Source organism: Euprymna scolopes, chromosome 36 (genome assembly GCF_053919585.1).
Source record: "Euprymna scolopes isolate OS-2025 chromosome 36, ASM5391958v1, whole genome shotgun sequence".
Lineage (NCBI taxonomy): Eukaryota > Metazoa > Mollusca > Cephalopoda > Sepiida > Sepiolidae > Euprymna > Euprymna scolopes.
Window position 1 is genome coordinate 58,177,717 of NC_136517.1, and position 24,905 is coordinate 58,202,621.

General features: G+C 32.0%; 1 protein-coding gene across 1 annotated transcript in view; it reads left to right on the top strand.

Moving 5' to 3' along the window:
• Window positions 1-24,905, top strand: part of LOC145260525 (cilia- and flagella-associated protein 36-like) — a 52,309-nt gene that overhangs the window by 23,895 nt on the left and 3,509 nt on the right. Inside the window, exons 3-7 of the mRNA XM_080118717.1 lie at window positions 10,514-10,624; window positions 12,442-12,647; window positions 16,532-16,655; window positions 20,484-20,579; window positions 24,551-24,682. Of these exons, the coding sequence (XP_079974843.1) occupies window positions 10,514-10,624; window positions 12,442-12,647; window positions 16,532-16,655; window positions 20,484-20,579; window positions 24,551-24,682 (669 nt within the window). The remainder of the gene's footprint in view (window positions 1-10,513; window positions 10,625-12,441; window positions 12,648-16,531; window positions 16,656-20,483; window positions 20,580-24,550; window positions 24,683-24,905) is intronic.

Sequence of the window (24,905 nt, forward strand, 5' to 3'; positions counted from 1 at the left end):
ACGTGATGGTGCTTCCAACTACGTCCGCCAAAAATATGTCATTTTTACTTGTGTTATTTTGAGCAAAGTGTGTGGGTGCATTTGAATTTGTGCTGTTACTGAGAGATATGTTTTTTTCTCAAAATGCGCAGGGAAAAATTACAATGAATAATGGCTCGTTATTTGTGTGCGAGTGTGTGTGTGTGTGTGACTGTACACTTTGGAAAGTTTCTTTGTGTGCTTTTTTTTCCAAACTAATTAATTGATGCTTCAATCATGGCAATATTTTGTTTCATCGAAAGATGTTTTTATAAGTTGGAGTCAAACATAATCAGCTGAATTGTCACAGTAACTGAACTACTTGGTTGTTTTTTTATTGGCAACAAAATTATATTTGTTAAAAAAAAATGACCTTGAGACATAATTGTGCATCCAAGGCCGGTGGGGTGGGGGTGTTATCTGATGCCTTTAGTCTTTAAAGCTAAGCTATGTCCTGCCAAATTTATTAACAAATCATAATAATATGCATTATATCTGTTTCAATATATATATATATATATATATATATATATATATATATATATATATATATAGTATATTTTCATTCCAGTTTCATAATTTTTTTTTTTTATTAATATATAGGTAAATTTTTATAATTAGTTTTTCCATAAGCATCTCACACGTGTTTCATTGTGCATATAGCCGATACTGAAATCGCACAAATCATCAGACACGGGAAAATGTCATAGACAGTTGATGGAATAAAAAGGAAAATAATGCTTCAAAGAAGAAAAAAAAAAGCATAAATTCAGGAAATTTAAACGAAGAAATTTCTTACTAAGAAATGATCTCTGAGGAAATATATCCCTACAATAGATAAAGATATACCCTTAATAGTATGGAGAAAACATTCCACAGCGCCATTTTGAATTTAACTGAACAGAGCTAGCAACATTTTATCTATTTTTTTTTTTTCGGTAAACAGTAATTCACACTTAAAAAATTCTATTTACAAAATATTTTCCAAAAATATTTATATGTGAAGAAATTAAGTAAAACATTTTTATACGTTTACAGAGATATCTAGAATGTCAAATGCGAAAATGTAGATACTAGACTGGAAATTACACATATTTTAAATGAGTCATGGGAAAAACTTTCACCTATTCCTCAATTGAAGTACCCTAAAATTTATATAAAAAATACTAGCAACTAACTCCAAGGAAAGCTAAGTTAAATCTAAATAAAAATATATTTATTGCTTAAGCTATTTACCATTTTAAAAATGTTATTTATTTGATTTAATCAAAATCCAAATTAGAATAATCGTTAATTTTGCTTGTTTTATATTAAGAATAAGTCTATAATAAAGAAGTTATCTAATTTTCATATGACATTAAAGAAAATCTGTTTTATTTTTTACTCGTGTTCGCCCCTTACAAAGCATATCACCACTTGGACGTTGTGCGAGCCTTTTCTAGTCTCACACAAAAACACGCGTTCACATCTCAAGCTATATTACTTGTCATATACATACGTGCACACAAACATACGCACGCACGTCCACACACGTACATATATTCACGTTCGCGTATATACACTCACATTCACGTGTATACACACACACTAACGTACACACATGTACTCAAATATGTGCACATGTACGCACACATGGGCAACGTCACTTCCCCTTTCAAAGGAAATCCACACATGCGCAAAAGACCACCGAAACAACTATATAAGCAAGAGCAATAAGCAGCTTCTTTCTTTTCCAACTCGCCTTCCGAGGTGAGTGGTCTACAGACCAATAGCGTGCCTTTTCGGCAAGCGCATGCATGCACGTGCCTCACACCACTTGCTACTATATGGGGCAAAAAGCCAACAGACAGTACGTACACTTTATAAGCTTTCTCTCTCCTTGAACTGGATTGACGTTCACACTCTCTCGCTTTCTCTTTCTACATGCCGGATGGCCATTTCTCATTCCATTACATTACTCACTTCTCTTCCCACGCACGAACAAACGATAGTGACCCGAACGTGAGATGAACACAAATTTCCTTTTCCTTCTATACTACAAGTCCCGCAACAAACAATGGTTACACCCGCGCGGACATGAACACGTGTTATACCTAAAACATTCATTCTTTCAACAGTAAATAAACGACACGTTTATCTTATCCAGCAATTGAGTTTTTGTTTCCTTCATTCCATTCGTTTCATTATTTTCTTTTGTAACAGGATTAGGATACATATATCCTAGTCCTCTACAGCGTAAGGGACTACTATTTGGGGCCATGTCTAGGAAAGATTAACAAGATATTTGTTTATGCTACATTTAAACTTCTGTATATCAGTACAGCTAGGGAAGCAGGCAGCAGGAAAGGGAATTCCAAAATCTAGTTGTTTGAGGGAAGAAACTATTAGAATAGAAAACTTTCTGGCATTTAGGGACATCAACTGTGAAGAGGTGAGATCTTATTGCTAAGCGGATTTGTTGGGGATATGTACGTCGAGGGGGTACATGTGAAACGAGTTCATCAGAACATATTCCATTAAAATATTTGTCAAACAGGCAGAGTGATGAAACATTGTGCTAATGAAACAGAGGCTGGAGCTTAGTTGATAAAGTGGGACCGATTAGATTGACAACTCATTTTTGGTCTTTATCTTAGAGGGAGAGACTAGTGGTAGATGCATCATTTCATATGTTGCAACAATACTTATGCATGAGCGAATCGTGACTTTGTAAAGGTACAGGATACTCTCAGGTGTGAGTAGTCTTCTAGCTTGATAGAGGGAACCCACCTTCTTTGCAGCAGCCTTTGCAATGTCCTCTATGTATTTGTTCCAGTTCATATTGCTTGCAAATGTTAGGCCGAGGAGTTTGAAGGTAGAATTCTCAGGTAGGGGTCTATTTGTCATGGATATAGGGGGTTGGAGAGGCGTCTTGTAATTGTTAAAGGAGAGCAGCTTAGTTTTACTAGCATGAAATGTTACCATCCATTTGAGGCTCCATTCCTCTATAGTCTGGAGGTAATTTTCTAACGCTTCTGCCACTGTCTTAGATTTATGTACATCCATTCTTCCTTTGTGCATGTCATAGAGCATAGTATCATCAGCAAATATACCCAGCTCGAACACAATATTATCAGGGAGGTCGTTTATAAATATCAGGGATAATAATGGTCCAACGATCGACCCCTGAGGTACTCCCGCATTAATGTTATGCTGCTTGGATGTACGTCCATCAATGACAACCTATATGCTTCTATTGTCTAAGAAGGATCTAATTATATTTAGTATAGGTCCAGTTATACTGTACAATTTAATTTTCATTAGCAGTCATTTATGCCAAACTTTGTCAAAGGTCTTGGATATATCAAGAGCTACAGCCCTGGCTTCACCTGTCTTATCCAGTACATGGTAAATGCGTTCAGAGATAGCTGTTAAAATATCTGCACTAGAACGACATTGCCTGAATCCATACTATTTGTCAGAGAGGATTTGCTTTTGCAAGGTAGTGAACTAGTGCTTGATTAATTAAGGTCGCAAAGATTTTAGCGAAGAGTAGGAGGAGACTAATGGGATGATAATTGAGAGCGTCTGTTTTTTCACCAGAACTCTTGTACACTGGTACCACAGAGGCCATTTTCCCGGTATTAGGGAAGCAAGATTCAGCAAGGCATTTATTGTAGAGCTTGGAAAGTATGGAGGCTAGCTCGGCTGAACATTTCTTGATTAGTGTAGCAGGGATGAGATCAGGCCCACACGCCTCTGAGGTGTCTGTTTTTATGATATGTTATTAATGGTAATTAGTAATAGAATTTTTCTGTTTAGTAATATTATTTAATAATTTAGTAATATTATTTAAGTTGATTTATATAATTTATTTTTAATTTAATTTATATTTATTTTTAATAATTATTAATTGATATCAGTTGCTTTTAAAAATGGAAGTAAACTTTATTTATTTAAACTTGGAGAATTATTTCCCCCATTTATTTTCATAAATGAAGATGGATGCGTTTTATACTTCCATAAATTGAACATGTAGTCCAGTTTCAAGAAAATCATAACAGAATTAAGAGTTAGGATATTGGGTGTATCTTAAATAGTATGGGACAAAACAACATTCTGCCCAATAATCTGTTTTAACCTGGCAATGCTGGGTATATACATACAACTAGTATATATATATATATATATATATATATATATATATATATATATATATATATATATAGGAATTCTGCCTTTTGGATCATTTTGGACTATCTTCAAGTTATGCGATTCCTTTGGAACTTACCTGTTGGATTGGAAATTTTTAATTCAACCGTGTTTGGATTTTACCATTCTTAGATTTTTTCCCCTTCACCGGACTATCCATTCATGTGAAATCTTTTTATCATTTTTTCTTTTACTTCCTATTCCCCTTACCTCACCCTTTTTTTTTAACCAAGTAAGATCTATGACTTACTTGTGGTTTCATTAAATACTTTTACATGCAAAATCCGATCCCGCATTTTGCTAATTCCTGCCCTCTGATGAGGAGGAGGGCATTTCTTCGAAACTCCGCGGATTAAGGACTATCCACTTATCTTGTGCTTCCTTTTTAAAATTAAATATGTTTTTAACTCATTTTCAAGATGTTTTTTTATTAATCATTTGTTCATATATATATATACATATATATATACATATATATATACATATATATATATATATATATATATATATATATATATATAGGTAGATAGATAGATAGATAGATAGATATATGGACTCTCCTGTTAATTTTGACGTATGAGGTTCTGCCATAACATCTAAGTTGTCACAGATGATTTGTTTATAGTGGTGAAAGCTTTGTGTAGAACCAATCACATTTTTTGGTATTACTGAAAATCTTTGTTGGTGCAGATGATTGCCACAAGACAGAGCATACAGTAGATCACAGGTTTTTACATCAGAGTTTTTCCTTCTCCAATGAAGACTAGGGGTGCATCTCTCCCAGTGAATTAATGCGCCCCCAGATACCAACCAAAAAATTTCTACGACTCGACGCAGCACAGGTAAATTCTTATAATTAGTTTTTCTATAAGCACCTTACACATGTTTCGTTATGCATATAGCCGATGCTGCAATCGCACAAATCATCAGACACGGGAAAATGTTATAGACAGTTACACATAAGTTGATGGAATAAAAAGGAAAAAAATTGCTTCAAAAAAGGAAAAAGCATAAATTCAGGAAATTTAAACTAAGAAAATTCCTACTAATAAATGATATCCTAACCTTTCCAAATGGTCACCCAACTCGTACTGGCCAGGTTCATCATTGCTTAACTTCACAAAAATATATGACACAATCACATTGACACACCAGTTCTCACCAGATATATATATGTAGTCATCCACATACAGTATTGTTTCACCGTATCACAGCTCATCAGTGTGGCTAGACAAGCAACTACCTAAAGCCAGGATCGAAACTCGACCACCCAAACCGACAGTTGGTGCTTCTAACCCAGGTAGTGAATTAACAATGTTTTGACATATATATATATATATATATATATATATATATATATATATATATATATATAAAATAATAATATATATGCCGCTCCCCATGTGGGGGTACCAAGTTGGTAAAAGGGAAAATTATTCCCAGCTCGCATTTAGGTAAAAATGCACTTTCGTAAATAATTGAAGGCATTCAAAACATATCGCAAAAACAAAAACAAAAAACATCTTTATATATATATATATATATATATATATATATATATATATATATATATATATATATGTATATATATATATATATATATATATATATTATATAATATAAAACTGAATGTGTGTGTGTGTGTGTGTGTGTGTGTGTTTCTAGTCACGAATAGGCTCCTATATGGTTGACTATTTTAAAAAACTGATTACATATAATGATAGAAGATGTATCGAGACACAGGAATATGTATGTTTGATCTGGCAGAACAGTGGTTCATTAAAATTGTGGGGTCTGCGTTCGCACCTGGTCCACAAAGTATGGAAATAAAAAATTAAAAATTAAAAAAAAATGTTTACAAGTGTTTTTGATATAGATGTACATAAGAATACTCTGATAAGTATGTTTTAACTTAAACAGGGATGGTATAATAAAATTGTGGAGTCTATGTTCGCACCTGGCCTCCATAGAATGGAAATAGGCACAAACTTTAATAAAGACTTTTCATATCTATCTGCGTAAATATACTTTGATAATTATGTTTCAGTTTGAAGAAATATGGTATAATAAAATTATGGGGTGTTCGTTTGCGCCTGATCTCCATAGAATGGAAATATGTCACAAAGTTTAACAAGGTTTTTCAATATAGATCCACAGAATATTGTGATAAGTGTTTCAGTGTGAACAGGTATGGTATAATAAATTATGTGATTTATCTGTTTTATTTTTACTTTCATCATATTTTACTTTGGTTTTGATACCCCCAAATTCGAAGCTATCTCTTTACAACCCTTCCTTTTCATAATCTATCATACTTTCATAAATCAGAGTCCGTTTTCTGTGGGCTGGTTTTGAACCCAGTCAACGACGGGTACTTTTGCTAGTATATATATATATATATATATATATATATATATATATATATATATATATATATATATATATATATATATATATTTAATGAAAACAAATGGATGTAGTGTTTACCTGATATATGCTATGGTAAACTTCAAACTAATATAAATAACAGTATTTATATATAGAAAATTTAATTCCAACCGAATTAAAAAAGCTCAATACGCAATAGAGAGTAGAGCTTATTATAAGAGAAAGAAAATTAAAACTGTAAGTTGAAATTTACAATCAAAATTTATTGTTCGACTGAATACTCCAAAAAACAATTTACAAAGTCCTTATTCCACGGAGTTTCAAAGAATGCTATTCTTGCTATCCTTCTCATTAGAGAACATAAAGTAATCAGCAAATTATATTTGTAGCAATGCTAGAATTTTCTAGTTAAGGCATTAAGTGAAACCGCAATTTCTTTTCTTTCTGAACACTGGCTGTTCATTTACTTTTATGTCAAATTTTGCTACCGCTTTTGTACACCTTCCCAAACTGCCTAAAAATGTGCCTGGGAAATTCTCTTTTAACTCCCTCTTAAGTTTTTCTGCCTCCACATTCGAATCCTCAAACTTTTGGCAAAATGAGCTTAAAGGCAGATCCCATAGTCTAAACTTTTCGAACAGATCAGTTCCAAAAGGGTTGTTTGATTTTCGCATGACAAAAATTCTTGCTTTTTCAGCCCTGTTCTGGAAAAAAATATCCGTCAATAATTCTCCTTCGAAGGTAATTTTTTTGCCACTGACGCTTATCGCCGTTTTATGTGATTTAATCATAGTGGGTCTCCCAAGCCTTTTCCATGTCTGTACATTAATAATGGAAATGTCAGACCCACTATCAAGCCTTACTTTCTTTTTAAACATTTTGACCTGTACATATTTCCGGATATTTTGTTCCACAGGTTCGATTTTTGTAAGTTTAATGGATGTCTTTCTACCAGATTTTTTTCTACAATGTGATGCTTTATACCCTTTCTGGTGGCAGTTGTCACATTGTTTGAATTTGTAGGGGCACTCATTGTACTAATGTTTATTTCCACACCTCCAACATGGTCCAGGTGGATCTTTTCCTTGTTTCTTTCTCTGGTTATTTTTTGAAGTCGAATTTTTCTTTTGATGGGTCTTTTTAATATGTGACACCCCGCTTTCCTCTATGTCATGACTATCTTGTTTCAATGCAATAAACTGTTCACAGTCTTCCACTTAGTTTTGTAGTTTGAAATTCGGTTCGTTTTCGAGTTTATTTAAAACATTTATATCGCCTATGGAAAAGAGACGTTATATAATCGGTGAGTTTTTTGGTTTTTATGATTATATTTTATCTTTTCCGTATAACCCAAATTTCTAAGGGTGCTATTATAAAACATGGAGTTTTGATCAAAGGTCTTTTTTTCAGCTGAAAGCCTAGAGATTTTGGTAGAGGTTGAAGGTATTATAGATTTAATTATTGAATTAGGATGATTTGAAAACCTATGCACATATAATAGTGTGTGGTTTGGCTTATGGTATAGGCTGTAAGTTTCAGAGTTAAGGTTAAGTGAAATATCTAAGAAATTAACTGTTTTCTTGTTAAGTTCAACTGTTATGGAGAGTCCAAAGTTATTAAAAAAAACTATGAAGATCTTTGACTGTTTTATTATACTCTCTAGGTCTGACTCTTATAGCGAGGAGGGCATCGTCCCTATAAAGACCTCCCTAGATCTGCTTGAAATATATCTTAAGCTCCTTAAATAGGAAGATCCCGACCAAATCCGTCACACGCCAAATCTGAAAACCCATGAGGATATCAAAACTATCAGGGGTGTCCTTCCTGGTTCAATGCTTATTGTCAAAGTAAATGAGAGAACGTCTAGACAAAAGAATCAGTCTAATTTCTAAGTCTGTTAAATCTGAGTGTTTTTTGAGAAAATGAGAGTCTTATTTAAAAATTCTTATTTCTAATTTTAATTTCTAATTAAGCCGATAATGAAGGTTATCATATTGGATTTCTTTCTTTTTACTAAAAAAAATTTTTCATTATTTTAGCTTTTTTGAAAACTTTCCAATCAGATTATATGCATTGTAACGCTGGACTTATTTTGGAATACATTCTATCTAAAGAACTATTTTGCATTTTGGATCAACAAGAGGAGTTTCATTCAAGCTGAAATATTATGCCGGTTTGTTTTTATATTAGTTTTTTATATATCGAACATTTTTTCAATTTTTTTATTTTTTTTTTTATTTGGCAATTTATAACTACAATAAATTGTAGTTTCGCTTAATGCCTTAACTAGAAAATTCTAGCATTGCTACAAATATAATTTGTTGATTTCTTTATGTCCTCTGATGAGCAGGATAATAAGAATATCATTCTTTGAAACTCCACGGAATAAGGACTTTGTAAATTGTTTTTTGGAGTATTCAGTCAAACAATAAATTTTGATTGTAAAGTTCAACTTACAGTTTTAATTTTCTTTCTCTTATATATATATATATATATATATATATATATATATATATATATATATATATATATATATATATATATATATATCAAGATGGCAGTTTGAGAACCTTTCCATGTGATATTATATGTCTCTTTTTGGGAAGAGGTCTTTTCTCTGATTATCATCCTTAAAGTGAGTGTTTCATGTTTTTGAGTTACCGTTCTTCATTTTTTTAAGCACCTTTCTGCTATTTATTTTGTTTTGAAAACTGTGTTGACTTTTTTTTGTGTTGTGGCACTTACCTTACGAATAACAATGAACTCTTCCTATTATGAAAGCCTGAAAAATATGCCTCTTCGTATTATGGACACTTGGCAGTCAAACTAATGTGTAACTACTCTCTCTCTCTCTCTCTCTCTCTCTCTCTCTCTCTCTCTCTCTCTCTCTCTCTCTCTCTCTTTTATATATACCTATACTCCTATAAATGTTTTTTTTGGGGGAGGTGTATTGATATTTATATTAAAAACCCTTTTTCTATTGGTATTTATTTGCTTCCCCATGAAAGCAAAATGTGACACAAGGTCGTTTTTAATGTGGGGGAAAACCAGCTCCCCAAAAGAAGGACAAAAGGGACACTCTGGTAGGGACTAAAAATAATAATTGTCTCAGTATAGACGGTTTCCCCTCTATTCACCAAGGACAAATTAACTTAAATGTAGCATCAGAACAGATACTACACTTTGAGGTATCAAACCTTTTATTCAGGTTAAAATACAAACATAAACAAAAAAATTTAGGCACAAGGCCAACTCAAAAGGGGGGGGGTCGTTGGTCGTCCTTGTCAGTCTAGAACTAAGCAAAAGGTTCTCTTAGCTAATATTCTTTTTCACCATAATACCACATTCCTCCATTTGTACTAAGAGACGTCCTACTTAGAACTTAATCGTTTAAAACATGTGTAAAAATAAAAAAGATAACAATAATGATATTACAAGAATTCATTTGTGTCGAGAGCGGGGGTGGGGGAGTAAAAAAATACAAAAGTGGTTAGTAGGACCCTCTCAACTCCATCTAATCGATAGACCACCCATTTTACTTTGGTTTATAAAGGAACCTGAGGTCCTGTGAGTGGAGGTGCCCTCTAGACAGGATGAAAGGGAGAAAAGAAAAATTGGTGGATGAGAGGGGGTGTGTTAGTGATTTAACTTCTTTCTCTTGAAGATTTCAGGATAAGAGCATTCAAAGAAAAGAAATTGCTTTCCAACATCCATAGTTGTTGTCATCTCACCACATTTTGGCCAAGTAAGCCTCAATAATTATTTCCAATTAAATAATATATGTCTGTACATATGGTTAAACTTTGTTAAGTGTTAATTTTTCAGAGGATGATTATAATATTTAATAAATTTAAATTATGTCTTAGTTTTTGTAATCTTATCTACTGAATTATATATATTTTTCTTTCCTTTTAAGATTGAATCTCTTTTGGACAGTTTTGAATCCGACAGTGGATTATCCCACCAACAGATTATCAATGCTTTTACTCAAATGCACAAGAAAGATGACATCCGGGTTGTTTTCCAAGTAAGAATTTATGAATCTTTACCTGATACATTTCAAAAACACTTTCAAATGCAAGACTCAATTATACATCATCGTCATGTTTTGTTTAATCTCTGTTTTGCAAGATACCTTAAATAAGTTTCTAGACTTTTTTTTATATAGGCACGAGCTCCCTTTGAAGTAATCACCTCCGGCTGCAATGCACTTGTACCGTTCCAACAACTTCTGGGAGGCCCTATGGCAGTCATCTTGTGTGAGCATGTCAATGACTCTCGTCACAGCCTCTTTCATTGTAAAAGATCATCTCTCTTTTCAAACATAAAAACACAATGCGATTTTGTGATTCGTAATTCTCTGAATAGTAAATTTTTTTTTTTTTTTCCAAATTCTACTCAATAACTTTTAAAAATTTTTGGTATACACTAATGTTTTCACCTCATAAGTAAGTATATTTGTTAAGGGTGATAAAACTATGATCAAGAGGAGATAACTCCTTATCTGTTTCAGGTGGAATTACTACCTCCCTTTTACTTCTGTTATGTGAGTTCTCATAATATCGAACTAAGTAATTTGTATCATTCTATGTGTTTCCTTGTAAATAAAATGTCTACGTCAGGTCAAATGTGGGTATTCTCATTTCTTCCACTATTTTATGTCATTCATGTGCTACATACATGCACACACGAGCATAATTTTCCGTAAGGCATTATTACTTATGATATGCCAACACCCTCATTCATAAAAATTTTGTTTTTATTATTTTAATGCCATAGTTCACTTGTACATTAATGTAAATAATAATTTTTTTCTGATTCCAATCAACAAAGCTGCAATGCTGGAATTGGCAACAGATTCTTTAGTTTTTGAATGCATACAAAAAGTTGGAGCAAGCAGTGTCCAATATCATATATTGTTTATCATTTTATTTAATTATCTATAGATCTCTTTGTTTTCCACAAAACGTATTTTGGTCTCCCCGAGTTACCTATGTTTTTCAGCAGCGTATGTGCGTTCATCCGTGTGTTCATGCGTACATTATTCCAGATAATGTCTATTAGTTTTTTCTGAAATTTTGCCACAAATTGTATTTCATTAAATAGATGTGCACAGTAAAAAAATTTTATTTGCGAAAATTCCCATTGCATCCCCAAGGACTCAAAAGAGGTTAAAAATGCCCCAAAATGGCCCAAAATGACACTTTTTGCCCCATAACATTTGATCCATCCATTAGATTTTTCTGAAACTTGGCCAAAATGTGGAGCTTATGGTTCTTAATATAAATTCAGTATGGGTGACCCTGGCAAAATTCAGATTCGCATCCCTTTGAGACTTTTAGGGCTAAAAAAATGCATTTTTGGAGCTGTTTTTTTCATATTACTCAAAAACTTGATATGTATGTCTATATAGTTGTTTTTGATGGTGCTGAATTCAAATATACATGTCTTAAGGCGTGAAACTGCACCGTTTGTCCATTTTCAGAGATTCGGCGTTTCCAGGAGCTCAAAAGGTGGCACAAATGCCCCCAAATTGCAAAAACTGACACTTTTTACCCCATAACTTTTGCCCCATCCATTAGATTTTTCTGAAACTCGGTGAAAACGTGAAGGCAATGTTGACCCTTCACACTTCTCATATTCATCATTTCTGCACTATTTTAGTGGCGTCATCTCACATGCAGCACCAGGGGAGGACCACACACGTGCATCTTGTTCTAATTTTAATTTTCCTCTATAAACTTTAAGTTCTGGTTAATTAATTGAAAACTGCATAAGCTTAAGATTTCCCTAAAACAAAAACAACCCGTTACTAATCTTAATATCATTGCAATTATTCTTCAGGGTTTACTGGAACAAGTTATGGCTGGTGAAGATTATGCTATTTTTGTACGACTAATGGTTCAAAAGAATTTGGAGTTACAGCAGCAAGCATTGCTTCTGCTGTTCCAAACAATGGGTTTCATTCCGGATGCATTTCAGGTCAGTGAACCAAAGCACCCTATCTCTGTTCCAGACACTGAATTGCCAATAATGGAGGCTGTCTTTAAGTAAGTATCAAAAGTATTCAATATTCTCTTTCAATTTGTATTTTGTATTTAATACGTTTGTGTTTGATGGGTTTGTTTAATGAGGTATTTAATGTATCCGGTATTTAAGCATCATAAATATCTGATCTCTTTAATGAATTTAATGCAGTTGTGTTTAATGAGGTCGTGTTTAATGAGTTTATGTTTAATGAGATTGTGTTTAATGGGGTTGTGTTTAATGGAGGTTGGTTTTAAGTATCATAAACATCAGATCTCTTTTAGTTTTGTTTTTTTTTGTATGTGTGCTTAATGAGGTATTGTTTGCTGTGTCCAATGCAGGCTGTATTTAAGTAAGTATCGAAAGGATCCTATTTTCTCTTTTAGTTTTTCTTTTGTGTTGAATGGGTTTGTGTTTAATTTGGTTAATAGTAGTTGCCTTTAAATAAGTATCGAAAGCATTCCTATTGTATTTAATATGATTGTTTTAATGCAGTGATTCTCAAACTGTGCGCCTGGGTGCACTGGTGTGCCCCAGAGGTTTTGCAAGTGCGTTTTGTAGAATTTCTGAAATATCTGTCCAGAACAAAAATATGTTATACTATTTACTTACAAAGATTTGTCGTTTTGTTAACCCTATTTAGTATAGAGTAAATGCACTTAGACTGTATAAAGTTTGAAGCCCATTGTTTAATTTTAATGGGATTGTGTTTAATTCATTTAATAATAGAGTTTAATAGAGTTGTGTAATAGACTTGTGTCTTCAACATTTTATTTTCCTTGGTTTGTCGGTTATACCAGGGAGTCAAATTTTCAATTTCAAATTTTCCTTAAGTATCCTTTCATTTTGGGTGAAATTCCATTTTTACTTTTAGGAAAATCCCATTTTTTCTATTTATTTATTTATTCTCATTTATAGATTATTTCATGAGAAAATTGCAATAAAATATTAACATTAAAGTCAAAATTTTATCTCCATTTATACAAAGTTATGCATGTGTATATGTTTGTATATTTATATGTAGAAGATTCACTACTAAACTGATCATTATAGATTTTGGAACACAGCGGCTAGATGTAATTGTGGGTAATGTGGACTACATTTAGTTTAATTTAATTTAATTTAATGCAAAGGGGGCAAAGAGGAGGTTAAAGCCCTACATGAAAATTTAGATTTTTTTCAAAATTGTAACAATACATATTAAACATCAATTAATAAATATTCACCAAATTTCAGTTTATTTAAAGTATCTTAAAAGGTTCTTAGTGATATAACCTCCCATTTGAAAAAAAATATGGGAGGATGAAACATCCGTCGATCATCATTGTCGGGTTTCCCTGCCAGTATATATATATATATATATATATATATATATATATATATATATATATATATATATATATATATATATATATATATATATATATATATATATATATAATACTAAAACTCTGTCGTTCTGGGTTGTTTGCTTGTTTGCTTGCGCAATATCCTCCTCCTACTACTATTACTATGCCTCCTCTTCTTGTTACTACTATTACTTCTCCTCTTGACAACAACTACTACGCCTCCTCTTCTTCCTCTTACTACTACTACTACGCCTCCTCTTCCTTATCCTACTATTACTACTACTGGTTGACATGTATTTTCCCTACTACTACTCTAAACAGAATGACTCATAGGAATCTATCTATATTTTTTTCATTGCAATATACTTTCATAGAAATGTTTCTGTTATGTCACAAAAAAAACTATTTTCTTTACGTCACAAGTGTTACGCTCATACATGAATTCCATAGCTAATATAACATACTGACCCAACGGATCATGGGTAGTCTAGTATATATATATATAAACTCTTTATCTGTTTTTACATAAGCAGTAATATTTTACTACACAGTCATGAGCATGTTTCGATCAGCTAGTTACCAATAACAAAAGCAAAATTTGCAATCTTGTAAACTTTGCTTTCGTATAAGCTGTATTGCCTGAAGAGTTCTCTAGTTACTGATAACTAGCTGACCGAAACATGCTCATGACTGTGTAACAACATATTACTGCTTATGTAAAAACAAATGAAGAGTATACCCTGCTCTACTTCGGCATTGAGCACTCTTGTATTAACCTGTTTAACTTCATTGGTTACTTAACCTCTGGAATACAATAACCTCAGATTATATATATATATATATATATATATATATATATATATATATATATATATATGTTTGTACAAGATAAACTTCTAAACTAATGAATCTATAGGGTGGAATGCTAAAGTTGTCGCCCACAATATTACAGTTTTATTTTAAAACTTTTATTGAAAAAATCAGTTCAGGTAACTTGATTATGTAGTAGAGCTGACATCTATCTAATGTAGCCGCCTTCAGCAGATGGTGGCGATCAGGCTGGCTTTAGTGTTGTTGGAGGTCATGTTGGTGATGTTCTCAATGTATTACCAAACAAAGTAGTCCAGCGAGTTCTGGTCGGGGGAGGAGGGAGGGTCAGTGAGAGAAGGATACAAAGTTGTAGCACTCCTTCTGAAGCCAAACCTGGATCTCTTTGAACTTGTGGGCTGGTGCAGAGTCCTTCTGCCGCACCCAGGGTCTGCCACCAGGCACCTGATTGCACAAGGGGATCACCACAGTCTTCAGCACATCCAGATACACTTTGGTGTTGACTTTCAAGCCGACTTTGAAGATGTGAGAAGTTGAAACCATACCAAAGACCATAATCGTGGCTGTAAAGTTTTAGGGCGACAATTTTATCGTTCCATCATATTATGAATTTTGGAACACAGCTGCTCTGTATAAGGATAGGAAACATGGGCTATATTTATCTTATTTACTTTTATATAAAATATACAAAAGGAGGGTAATGCTTTTTATAAATATTCAGATACCTTCGATGTTTGTAAAATTTTAAAAGTAGAGAATTAATAAATATTCCTCAAATTTCAGTTCATTTGAAGTATCTTAAAAGGTTCTTAGGGATATAACCTCCCATTTGAAAATCCAAATATTTCAGATTTGCATCGAAATTTTTTATCCAAAGTCATTAGAGAGCAATTAAGTAACATTTTCTTGAATTTCAATTGCTTTGTGAGCTTAAACTTTAATTTTTAGACATTTTCTAAAATAAAAAATCATGTAATGGATTTTGATAAAAATTGGAATAAGGATTCTAGACATGAGTATAGAAATATTATAAGTTGATTTTACTCTTTATAATGCGACATAAAAGTGGTGCAAAACTAATCTGTCCAGGGAATTAATCTTTTCTGCCCAGGATAAGTATACTTTTGCACATTTTAAAACTTGGAGTTGACCAATCCTATTAAAATCTACAATTTAAAATGAGTCATTTTTTATTTTTAGATAATTATTTAAAAATGTTTAATATAAACAGTTGTTTAGACTAGATTAAGTAATTTTAAAAATAAATTGTAGTAAATGACTTATATTACCAATAACACAGTACAACAACAGATGAAAATTGGCTAATCAGAAGCAAAGTTTCATTTGTTAGTTTAAATGCTATTTGGGTCTGATTTGAAAATCCGACAAGATAATTTTATATGTTCGATTAAAAAATTTTTTTTTTTTTTTTTTTTTTTCAGTGGGCTCTGAGTAAAACATCACCAAAACTTGTATGGTGCTAGCAAACATTTATTTACATTTCGGGTGAATTTGAAATATGTGAAGATATGGATGATCGTGATGATGTGTATAATAGTGAAGATGTGGATGATTGTGATTATGTGTATAATAGTGAAGATGTGGATGATCGTGATGATGTGTATGATGTTCAAAAGTTATAATGATGTTCAAAAGTGTATAATAGTGAAGATGTGTCTGATTGGTCAAAAACTATTATAAAAAAATCCATTTTTTTTTATCTTTTCTAGTGAAACGAAGAAAGATCTTCTTAGTGATGCTAATGTAGATATGCAGGATTATGTGGCAATTTCTGAGGCAGAAGCTGCATTTCTGGTGGAGCAGACGAACAAGGAACAAGAAAAACTGGAAGCGGTAATCCATTTTATTATAGAAATGTTGCAGTGAGAGAAAAAGGTGAAATGGAGAGAATAGGAGACATTATTTTGGTATTTGAATGACTGTAATTTTTTTTACCCCCCACCCCCCACCCCCACCAAACAAGGCAGATTAATGCTTAGATCTAGTAGTCATGCTACCCTCGGGGATTAAATATAAAGGATTCCATTCAAAATTCTGTACAGATTCCCGAGTTCAACAAGATACACCTAAAGAAGGTTGGAGGTTACATTGGCAAAAACGTAGCTTGTTGCTTGTCAAATGTTGGAAAAATATTGAAATATAGCACAAAGAAGAAGGCAGAGAATATATTTGCAAGGAACCAATTCTGGTTGTGTACTGATTCTGAGCACCACCAATAATTTCCCCTTGATTTTGCCTAAAAGAAGGCAAGATAATCATGAATTCATCGCTGTCAGACCTCTCCCACGAGGCTCCTGGAGTGGAGTTGTTGAATGTTGTCAATCACGTTGAAAAACTAACATTTATAGATAAGTAACAAATAAATAAATAACTTACAAACCGTGTGAATTTATTACAGACAACAAGTATAAGACATGCTTATAAGAAAGTCAGGAAGAGTGTGTTTTTAGCATGTTGTTTAGAATGACATCCCAAGTGTGAGAGAGAGAGAGAGAGAGAGAGAGAGAGAGAGAAAAGAAAAGAAAGTCGATATTGCCACCTATAGGCTGAAACATGCAACTGCTGGAAATAAGGGGCGATAACCATATATGTCTGAAACTGAAAGCATTGTGCATTGTGTCTGTTTGCACACTGCATATGAACAAGGGTTGGATAACAGTTTGATAACATGTCTCTATACTTCCACAAAATAAAAATAAAATAACATATATTCTAGCATATATATTGAAATGTATTTTTGGCAGAAATAATTGTTTAACATGCTTTTATTTTTTTTATTAAATATTACATTTTTTTAATGCTAATAGGTTACAAAATATGAGAACGCTGAAATAAAGCATAAAGGAGGAGGCACAGAAGACAGGGATAAATGATAATATGAGTGTAATGTCAGTTCTTGTCCAGAATTTTCCCTATATTTTCCCTATATTAAAAATAAATAATAAATTAAAAAAATATATTAAAAATAAAAATAAATTAAAAAAAATATATTAAAAATAAATAATAAATTTTAAAAAAATATTCCAAATAAATAATAAATTTTAAAAAATATATTAAAAATAAATAATAAATTAAAAAAAAATATTCAAAATAAATAATAAATTAAAAAAATATTCAAAATAAATAATAAATTAAAAAAATATATTAAAAATAAATAATAAATTTGAAAAATATTAAATATAAATAATAAATTAAAAAATATATATTCAAAATAAATTAAAAAATATATTAAAAATAAAAAATAAATTAAAAAATATATTTAAAATAAATAATAAATAAAAAAAAATATATTAAAAATAAATTATGAATTAAAAGAATATATTAAAAATAAATAAAATATTTAAAAAATATATTAAAAATAAATAATAAATTTTAAAAAATATATTAAATATAAATAATAAATTTAAAAATATATATATTAAAAATAAATTTTAAAAAATATATTAAAAATAAATAATAAATAAGAAATATATTAAAAATAAATAATAAATTAAAAAATATATTAAAAATAAATAATAAATTAAAAAAATATATTAAATATAAATAATAAATTTAAAAATATATATATTAAAAAGAAATTTTCAAAAATATATTAAAAATAAATAATAAATTAAAAATATATTAAAAATAAATAATAAATTAAAAATATATTAAAAATAAATAATAAATTTAAAAAAATATATTAAAAATAAATAATAAATTAAAAAAATATATATTAAAAATAAATAATAAATGTAAAAAAATATATTAAATATAAATAATAAATTTAAAAATATATATATATTAAAAATAAATTTTAAAAAATATATTAAAAATAAATAATAAATTAAAAAATATATTAAAAATAAATAATAAATTTAAAAAAATATATTAAAAATAAATAATAAATTAAAAAAATATATTAAAAATAAATAATAAATTTAAAAAAATATATTAAAAATAAATAATAAATTAAAAAAAATATATTAAAAATAAATAGTAAATTGAAAAAAAAATCTGTATGAGTTACATACCCGTAACAAAATGAACATTTCATATTAAAAAATCACGTAAATTGATCAAGTAGTTTTATTTTTATAAAGAAAATCATTTTAAAGCGAATAATGGGAATTCGTAAGTATTACAACATAAATCTCGCAAATTATAATTGTTGTTTAGTTATCTCCCTCTGTTTCTGACTTTGCTTTTAAAATGGTGGGTGATATAATCTCTCTTCAGTTACTCATAAAATTCGATTTTCTTTTTTTTTTTTTAAATAAAACTACTTGATTAATTTTTTTTTTTTACATAGGCGTCACACTTATTAAGGCCGAGAGGCCACTCAAGGATAAGGGTTAAAGAGTGTACAGTAGTCAAAAGGACAATATAGTAATCGATAGTAATGGAAATTTGGTAAATTTGTTAATTTAAGTGTAACGGCTCATCAGAAACTTGTTCACATTGGGCTTGAAGACAACTATATTATAGACAGCTGGAAAGCAGGAAAACGGAAGACAGTTCCACAGGCATGCAGTTCTAAGAAAGAAGCTTTGATCATGGAATCTACGTTTAGGTTTAGGCACAGATAAAGAGTGGGGAGAATTATTGATAGCGTTTACATCCTTTTTGGAATATGATATTTCCGTTTTGTCATGGCTATGTACATCATACAGATTTTTCTTTATTTTTGTTTTTTAATATAGGGGGAAATTCTGGATGAGAACCGAAAATTTTTTTGTGCTTTATTTGCTGCATTTTAATTCAATGTTTTTTGCAAAACTGTGTTTGCATTTGATTAAAAGCTCAACTATTGATTACATGAGTTCGTTTAAACGTCAGAACTGATTGCGTCTGATGCAAATAAAGAGAGAATGGTTTCTTAACATTTTCTTTGGACAAAGATAGCATTCTAAAGAGAATGAATAAAGGCTTTTTACCTTTACCCAGACACAATTAGGTGCCTGGTGATAAGTCAACACAACTATCTGCTATTTCAAGATACAAGGGAGATAATCAGTGTCACAATGGACAAAGGGAGGTAATTATTTTAGTATAAAAACACGTAATCTTTTTATACTATTAGCTACATAACTCTCATAGATGTCATCATAATCTCAGTCATAGATTAGATAGAGTTGGACAAGTTGAGTATTTGCTAGATGTCAGAAAACTAAGTTCACACAAGTAGGCTGTTAGCCAACCCTTTTATGAAGTTGTGGCTTCAGTAAATTCTATCAGAGATAAGTGCAGGGCCCTTTTCCCTACATAACATGGCACTACAGTTATCCTGGTATTATGCAACTGTTAAGAGAGCAGCTGCTGCCTAAGAATTAGGGCTCTTGTACTACCAGTCAGAATAGCAGGCAGATAAGCTGTCAAACCTGTACTCTCAACTTGTCAGAACAGAGGCGGTTTCGTCTAGTCATGTGAAACTAAGTGACAAGCAAGTGTTCCCGGGTTACCCAGATAAAGAGAAAGAGAAAGAGAAATGAGGACATAGTTTATTATTATACTGGCTGTTTCTACCCGCTATTGTCCAGGAGTGTTTTTACTTTCACTTTTCTTTCCTTTTTGCCTTCTTATATTTGTGTGTTTGCTCTTTTTTTTTATTTTCATTTTTATTTACCCTCTGCCATACACTATCATAGTCTTTAACAATAATTTTTGGTTGTTTGATTTCAGGCAGTAAATAAACTTTCACTTTTTTCACCAGAGAGTGATAAGGATGTTACGAAAATGGAAAGCTCTATGATTTCGGAAAAAAAGGAAAAGCTTGTTGTAAGTTCTTCTTTTTTCTAGATATATACTACTTTAAGATGAAAAAAAAAAAAACTAGCGAAATAATAAGTGTTAGATAGATTCTAACTTAGAAAACAGCAATTCTTCCCCTTTATTCAAAAATATTGCACATGAAATGTGAGGACCAAAGGACAGAATAAGGAAAATAAGAGTCACAAGATGGCCGAAAGTAAACCCAACATGCACTTTGTATTCTTCTAATTACTTTCATCTTTGGCAATGAGATAATCTCAATTTTTTTTTTAAATAGGTTTCAGTGATTCTTCTGTATAAGATCTGTTATGGTTGACCTGAACATTCCGGTTGGTTGATGATTTTATCTTGGCAGCCTGCATCCATCATCTCCTTCATATTAAACATCAATTTACTATGAAACCACATTTTTTATACTGCATAATCATCACACTGGTTCTTGTTTCATCACTAAAGTTAATCAACGTTGAATCTGGCTAGTACCAGAGGGGTGACCATTTGTCGAACCTGACTAGTACCAGAGCAGTGATCATTTGGAAATACCAGGTGCTGTATCCTACCTGGCTTTTTCTGTTCTACCATTAGACCAAACCAGCTTCATTTCAAACAAACTCTCAGCGCATGGCAACTTCTAGAAGGGTGGCTCAGATGCACAGGCTTGGGCGAGAGATGCAACTGATGCCGATCCTTGTGGCATTACCTGCATTCTCGTCTAGTGGTCGAGTTCGGTCCTGCCACCGGGGTCCACTCACTGGTTTCACCTTTGATCTGACTTCCAAACTGTCAACTGGGCCATCTGAAAAATAGACTGCACTGAACAACGGCATTTTCAAACAAAGAAAAGAAGTCAATGCTTAACTGGCTTTTCTTAACATAGAATAATTATTGGTTTCAACTTTACAAATAGCGTATATACAACTGGCTTAATCATACAAACAGTTTTTAACAAAGTACTTCACTTTTCTATCATCAGTATATGAGGAAGAAAAAGTTAACAGAGGCGCATGTATCAGAAAAGTGGGTGCTGCCAAGACCTGTGGCAAAGTGTGTGTGTTCCATCTTTACTTCACATTTTATCAGTACCAGTTGGTTGCAACCCCTCCTCTCCCAACACGCCCACAAGTGATGGTCAACCAATCAGTAGCCGCGGTTTTATTTCAGCGGGGGGGGGGTGCAGAAATGTCCCACTGAACTCTGAATGCCTGGTCACAGAAGAAAAACCAAAAAAAACCCAACCTTTACAATTATTGAAGAGGAAAGGGTTTTCAGTTTTAACGAGCCTTGTCGCCTACCTCTCCTCCTGCCAACGATCCCAGACTAAATTACCATGTCAGTAAAGGCAATAAATGTTCACTCACCAGGGGTGGGTTGTCACGGTCAATTACCACTCATTCATCACTTGGTGGTCTTCTATCAACAGATAATCATTATTTCGGTCAAGCCACAAACACCAGACCCTGTGGATCAACCACTTTTTATGGCCTCACCGACAGCTGTCACATTCCTTAGACCAGGTTTTATGACTCCATCAGTAATTCAACAACCAATTTTCTTGTCTTGGTCTCCAAGTAGCTCTCATTGACAATTACCATTTATGCTTGGCTATATGACGGCAATCAACTTTTGGTGGTCTGTCAATTAACATAAGTGTCTGGCTGTCCTGCTTAGGAATTATTTTTATGACTTTCATTCAGGTGTAGATACTTTTTGGCTATCCATTCTTGTTGGGGGGGGGGCATTTTGATTATCTATTAAAAAAACAGATTTATTCTTTTCATCATCATCATCATCATCATCATCATCATCATCATTAGTATTCAACCATGCGAATTCTTCTGAATTTGTGTCAATGGGACCACCCAGACGACAGGCTGTTGCTTAATCCACTAGCAAGGTCCCACCGGCATTGTCCACCCCCATCCCCCATCGTCACATTAGAACTGATTTTAATTAACACTTTTACCTATTGCGCTATATGTCTATGTCTATATAAGAGTTAAAAATAACTAGATAAACTTTGGATGACATGATTTTCTCTGTAATTTTGGAACTTAGTGCAAACGGCCATGATTTACAAAATGCTTTTTCCTTAGCTCCCAGAGAGGAGACAATGTTTATGCCAATTTTGTTGTGTCAATTTTGTGAAGTTACGCAAGATTCCTTTGATTGCAACTGCCACTTGTTCAATTGTCTGTTTGATGTCAATTTCACCTAAGTTCACTTTCTATTCTCATGAAAATTCAGCTTGTTTCTTGAAGTTCAACCCCTCAACCTATTTGTGATATTTTGTCTAGTTTATATCCTGTTTAGAACTTTATGCTAGATCCACACGCACAAAACATTTTAAGTTAATATTTGTACTAACAAACGTACTTATCAATGGCCTTTTTTAAGATTAAACTGGTCTGAATGTGGGAGCACACATTATTAGCTTACAACTATACTGATCTCGGATCTATAGTGGGTACAGTAGAATAAAGGATTTCTCAACAGTTTTAGTGCATAAGTACTAAAACTGTTGAGAAATCTTTTATTCTACTGCGCCCACACCCCCAGCTTTAAAAAGTCATTCAAATTTGAGTTCAAATCATCTTAACTTAAAATTAAATTGTCTTTTTGCCAGTGTCCTATTATGTGTGTGTGTTGTCTCCTCCGTGGATGGAGATTAATTTTGTTGCTGCAATAAAGCTATCTCATACATATAACGTTATTTACTTAATTAAATAATAGGCCACAATATTTTTTGAAAGAGGGATGTCTTATTTATCACAACATGTTGATCTTCGGTCTGAGCTACAAGACAAATGTGGGCATTGGTAGATGAGAAGAGAGTGAACACGAGATAAAGGGAGAGAGAGAGAGAGAGAGTAAGAGAGAGAGAGAGAGAGAGAGAGAGAGAGAGAGTCAATTATTCATTTCAAGCAGATAGATTATTTTAATATTTCGTTAGATCACCTTAAACATGTCTTCTCTCTTTGAATTTCCATGCAAAACTCTCTCGCTTACAATCATCACTTGCTTAATTGTCTGTCTAATGCCTCTTAATTGTGTGTCTAATACCTAAGTTCTAATATTTCCTATTCTTATGAAAACCATGCTTATTTCCCTGAAAGGTCAACCCCATAACATATTTGTCACTTCTTGTCTAGTATATTCACTGTTTACAATTCAATGCTAGATCCACTTATGCAAAACTTATTTAGTTAATATTTGTACTAAAAACGTACTCACCAATGGCCTTATGTAAGATTAAGCTAGTTTTAATGTGGCAGGACGCATTATTGGTCTAAGTAGAAATTGAAAAATAGTTCCTCCTTTTTTTAAACATTGTGAATTTAAAATTAATACATATATATCATTATTTTTTTTTGGAAGTACAGAATTTAACTACTGCAATTGTGAAAGGAAGATATAGTAGTTTATTCGTGATTAAAAGTAAAAAAAAAAAAAAAAACTGACTCAACAGGAGCTATATCGAGTGTTTTTTTTTTTAAAGGAAAAGAGACAAAAAAGATTATTTTTATTTAAAAAAAAATACAGAATTCTGGGATATCTATAATGGAGGATATGTCTTAGAGACTGATCACATCTAATTCTAATAGACACTTCCTCTGTTTAAAAAAAAAAAGAGGGTTGCTTTAAACGAATGTAGATAGACTCCAAGATTTTCTGGTGATGTAGCAGGTGAATAATATGTATTGAAACAGAAATATCATACATATTATTGTGGCTGATTGTTTTTTAGGGGAGATGACAGTGGTGAAATAAATACTGGTATAATTTGACAACTCACTGTATTGTGTTTGAGTCTTGTTGGATCCATAGCACCACTTCCACTAGAGATGTTGGCAACCTTTACATGAGCACCCAATTCTAAAAGAATTGGAGAAAAATAATACCAATGAAGCAGAATAAAGTAGATAATAAAGTGGTAATCTGCTGATTGAAATGAATTACATGTTTTTTTTTTCTTTCAGAAAAATTCTGAAGTTTTGGCTGAAGCACCCAAACTTAACTTGCCAAGCAAATCTGTGTGCCCTTCAAATATACCTGAGGGTGATATAATCTCTTTAAAAGAAACAAATGAATCCCCGGTACCAATTTTTCAAGTAAGTAAATATAAGAAAACCTTTTTTCTACATTTATATTGTTGCAGGGGATCGAAACGTGAAGGTACCAATCGACCATACAACTAATAAAGAAGACAGAAGGCAAAGAGATGACAGACACAGATGGTCGGTTAAAGATGATAGATATCATATTTTATTTACCAAGAGAAAATGCTAAATCGTATGGCAATGGGAATCATGAATCGGGATCGTTTGGAGTGAG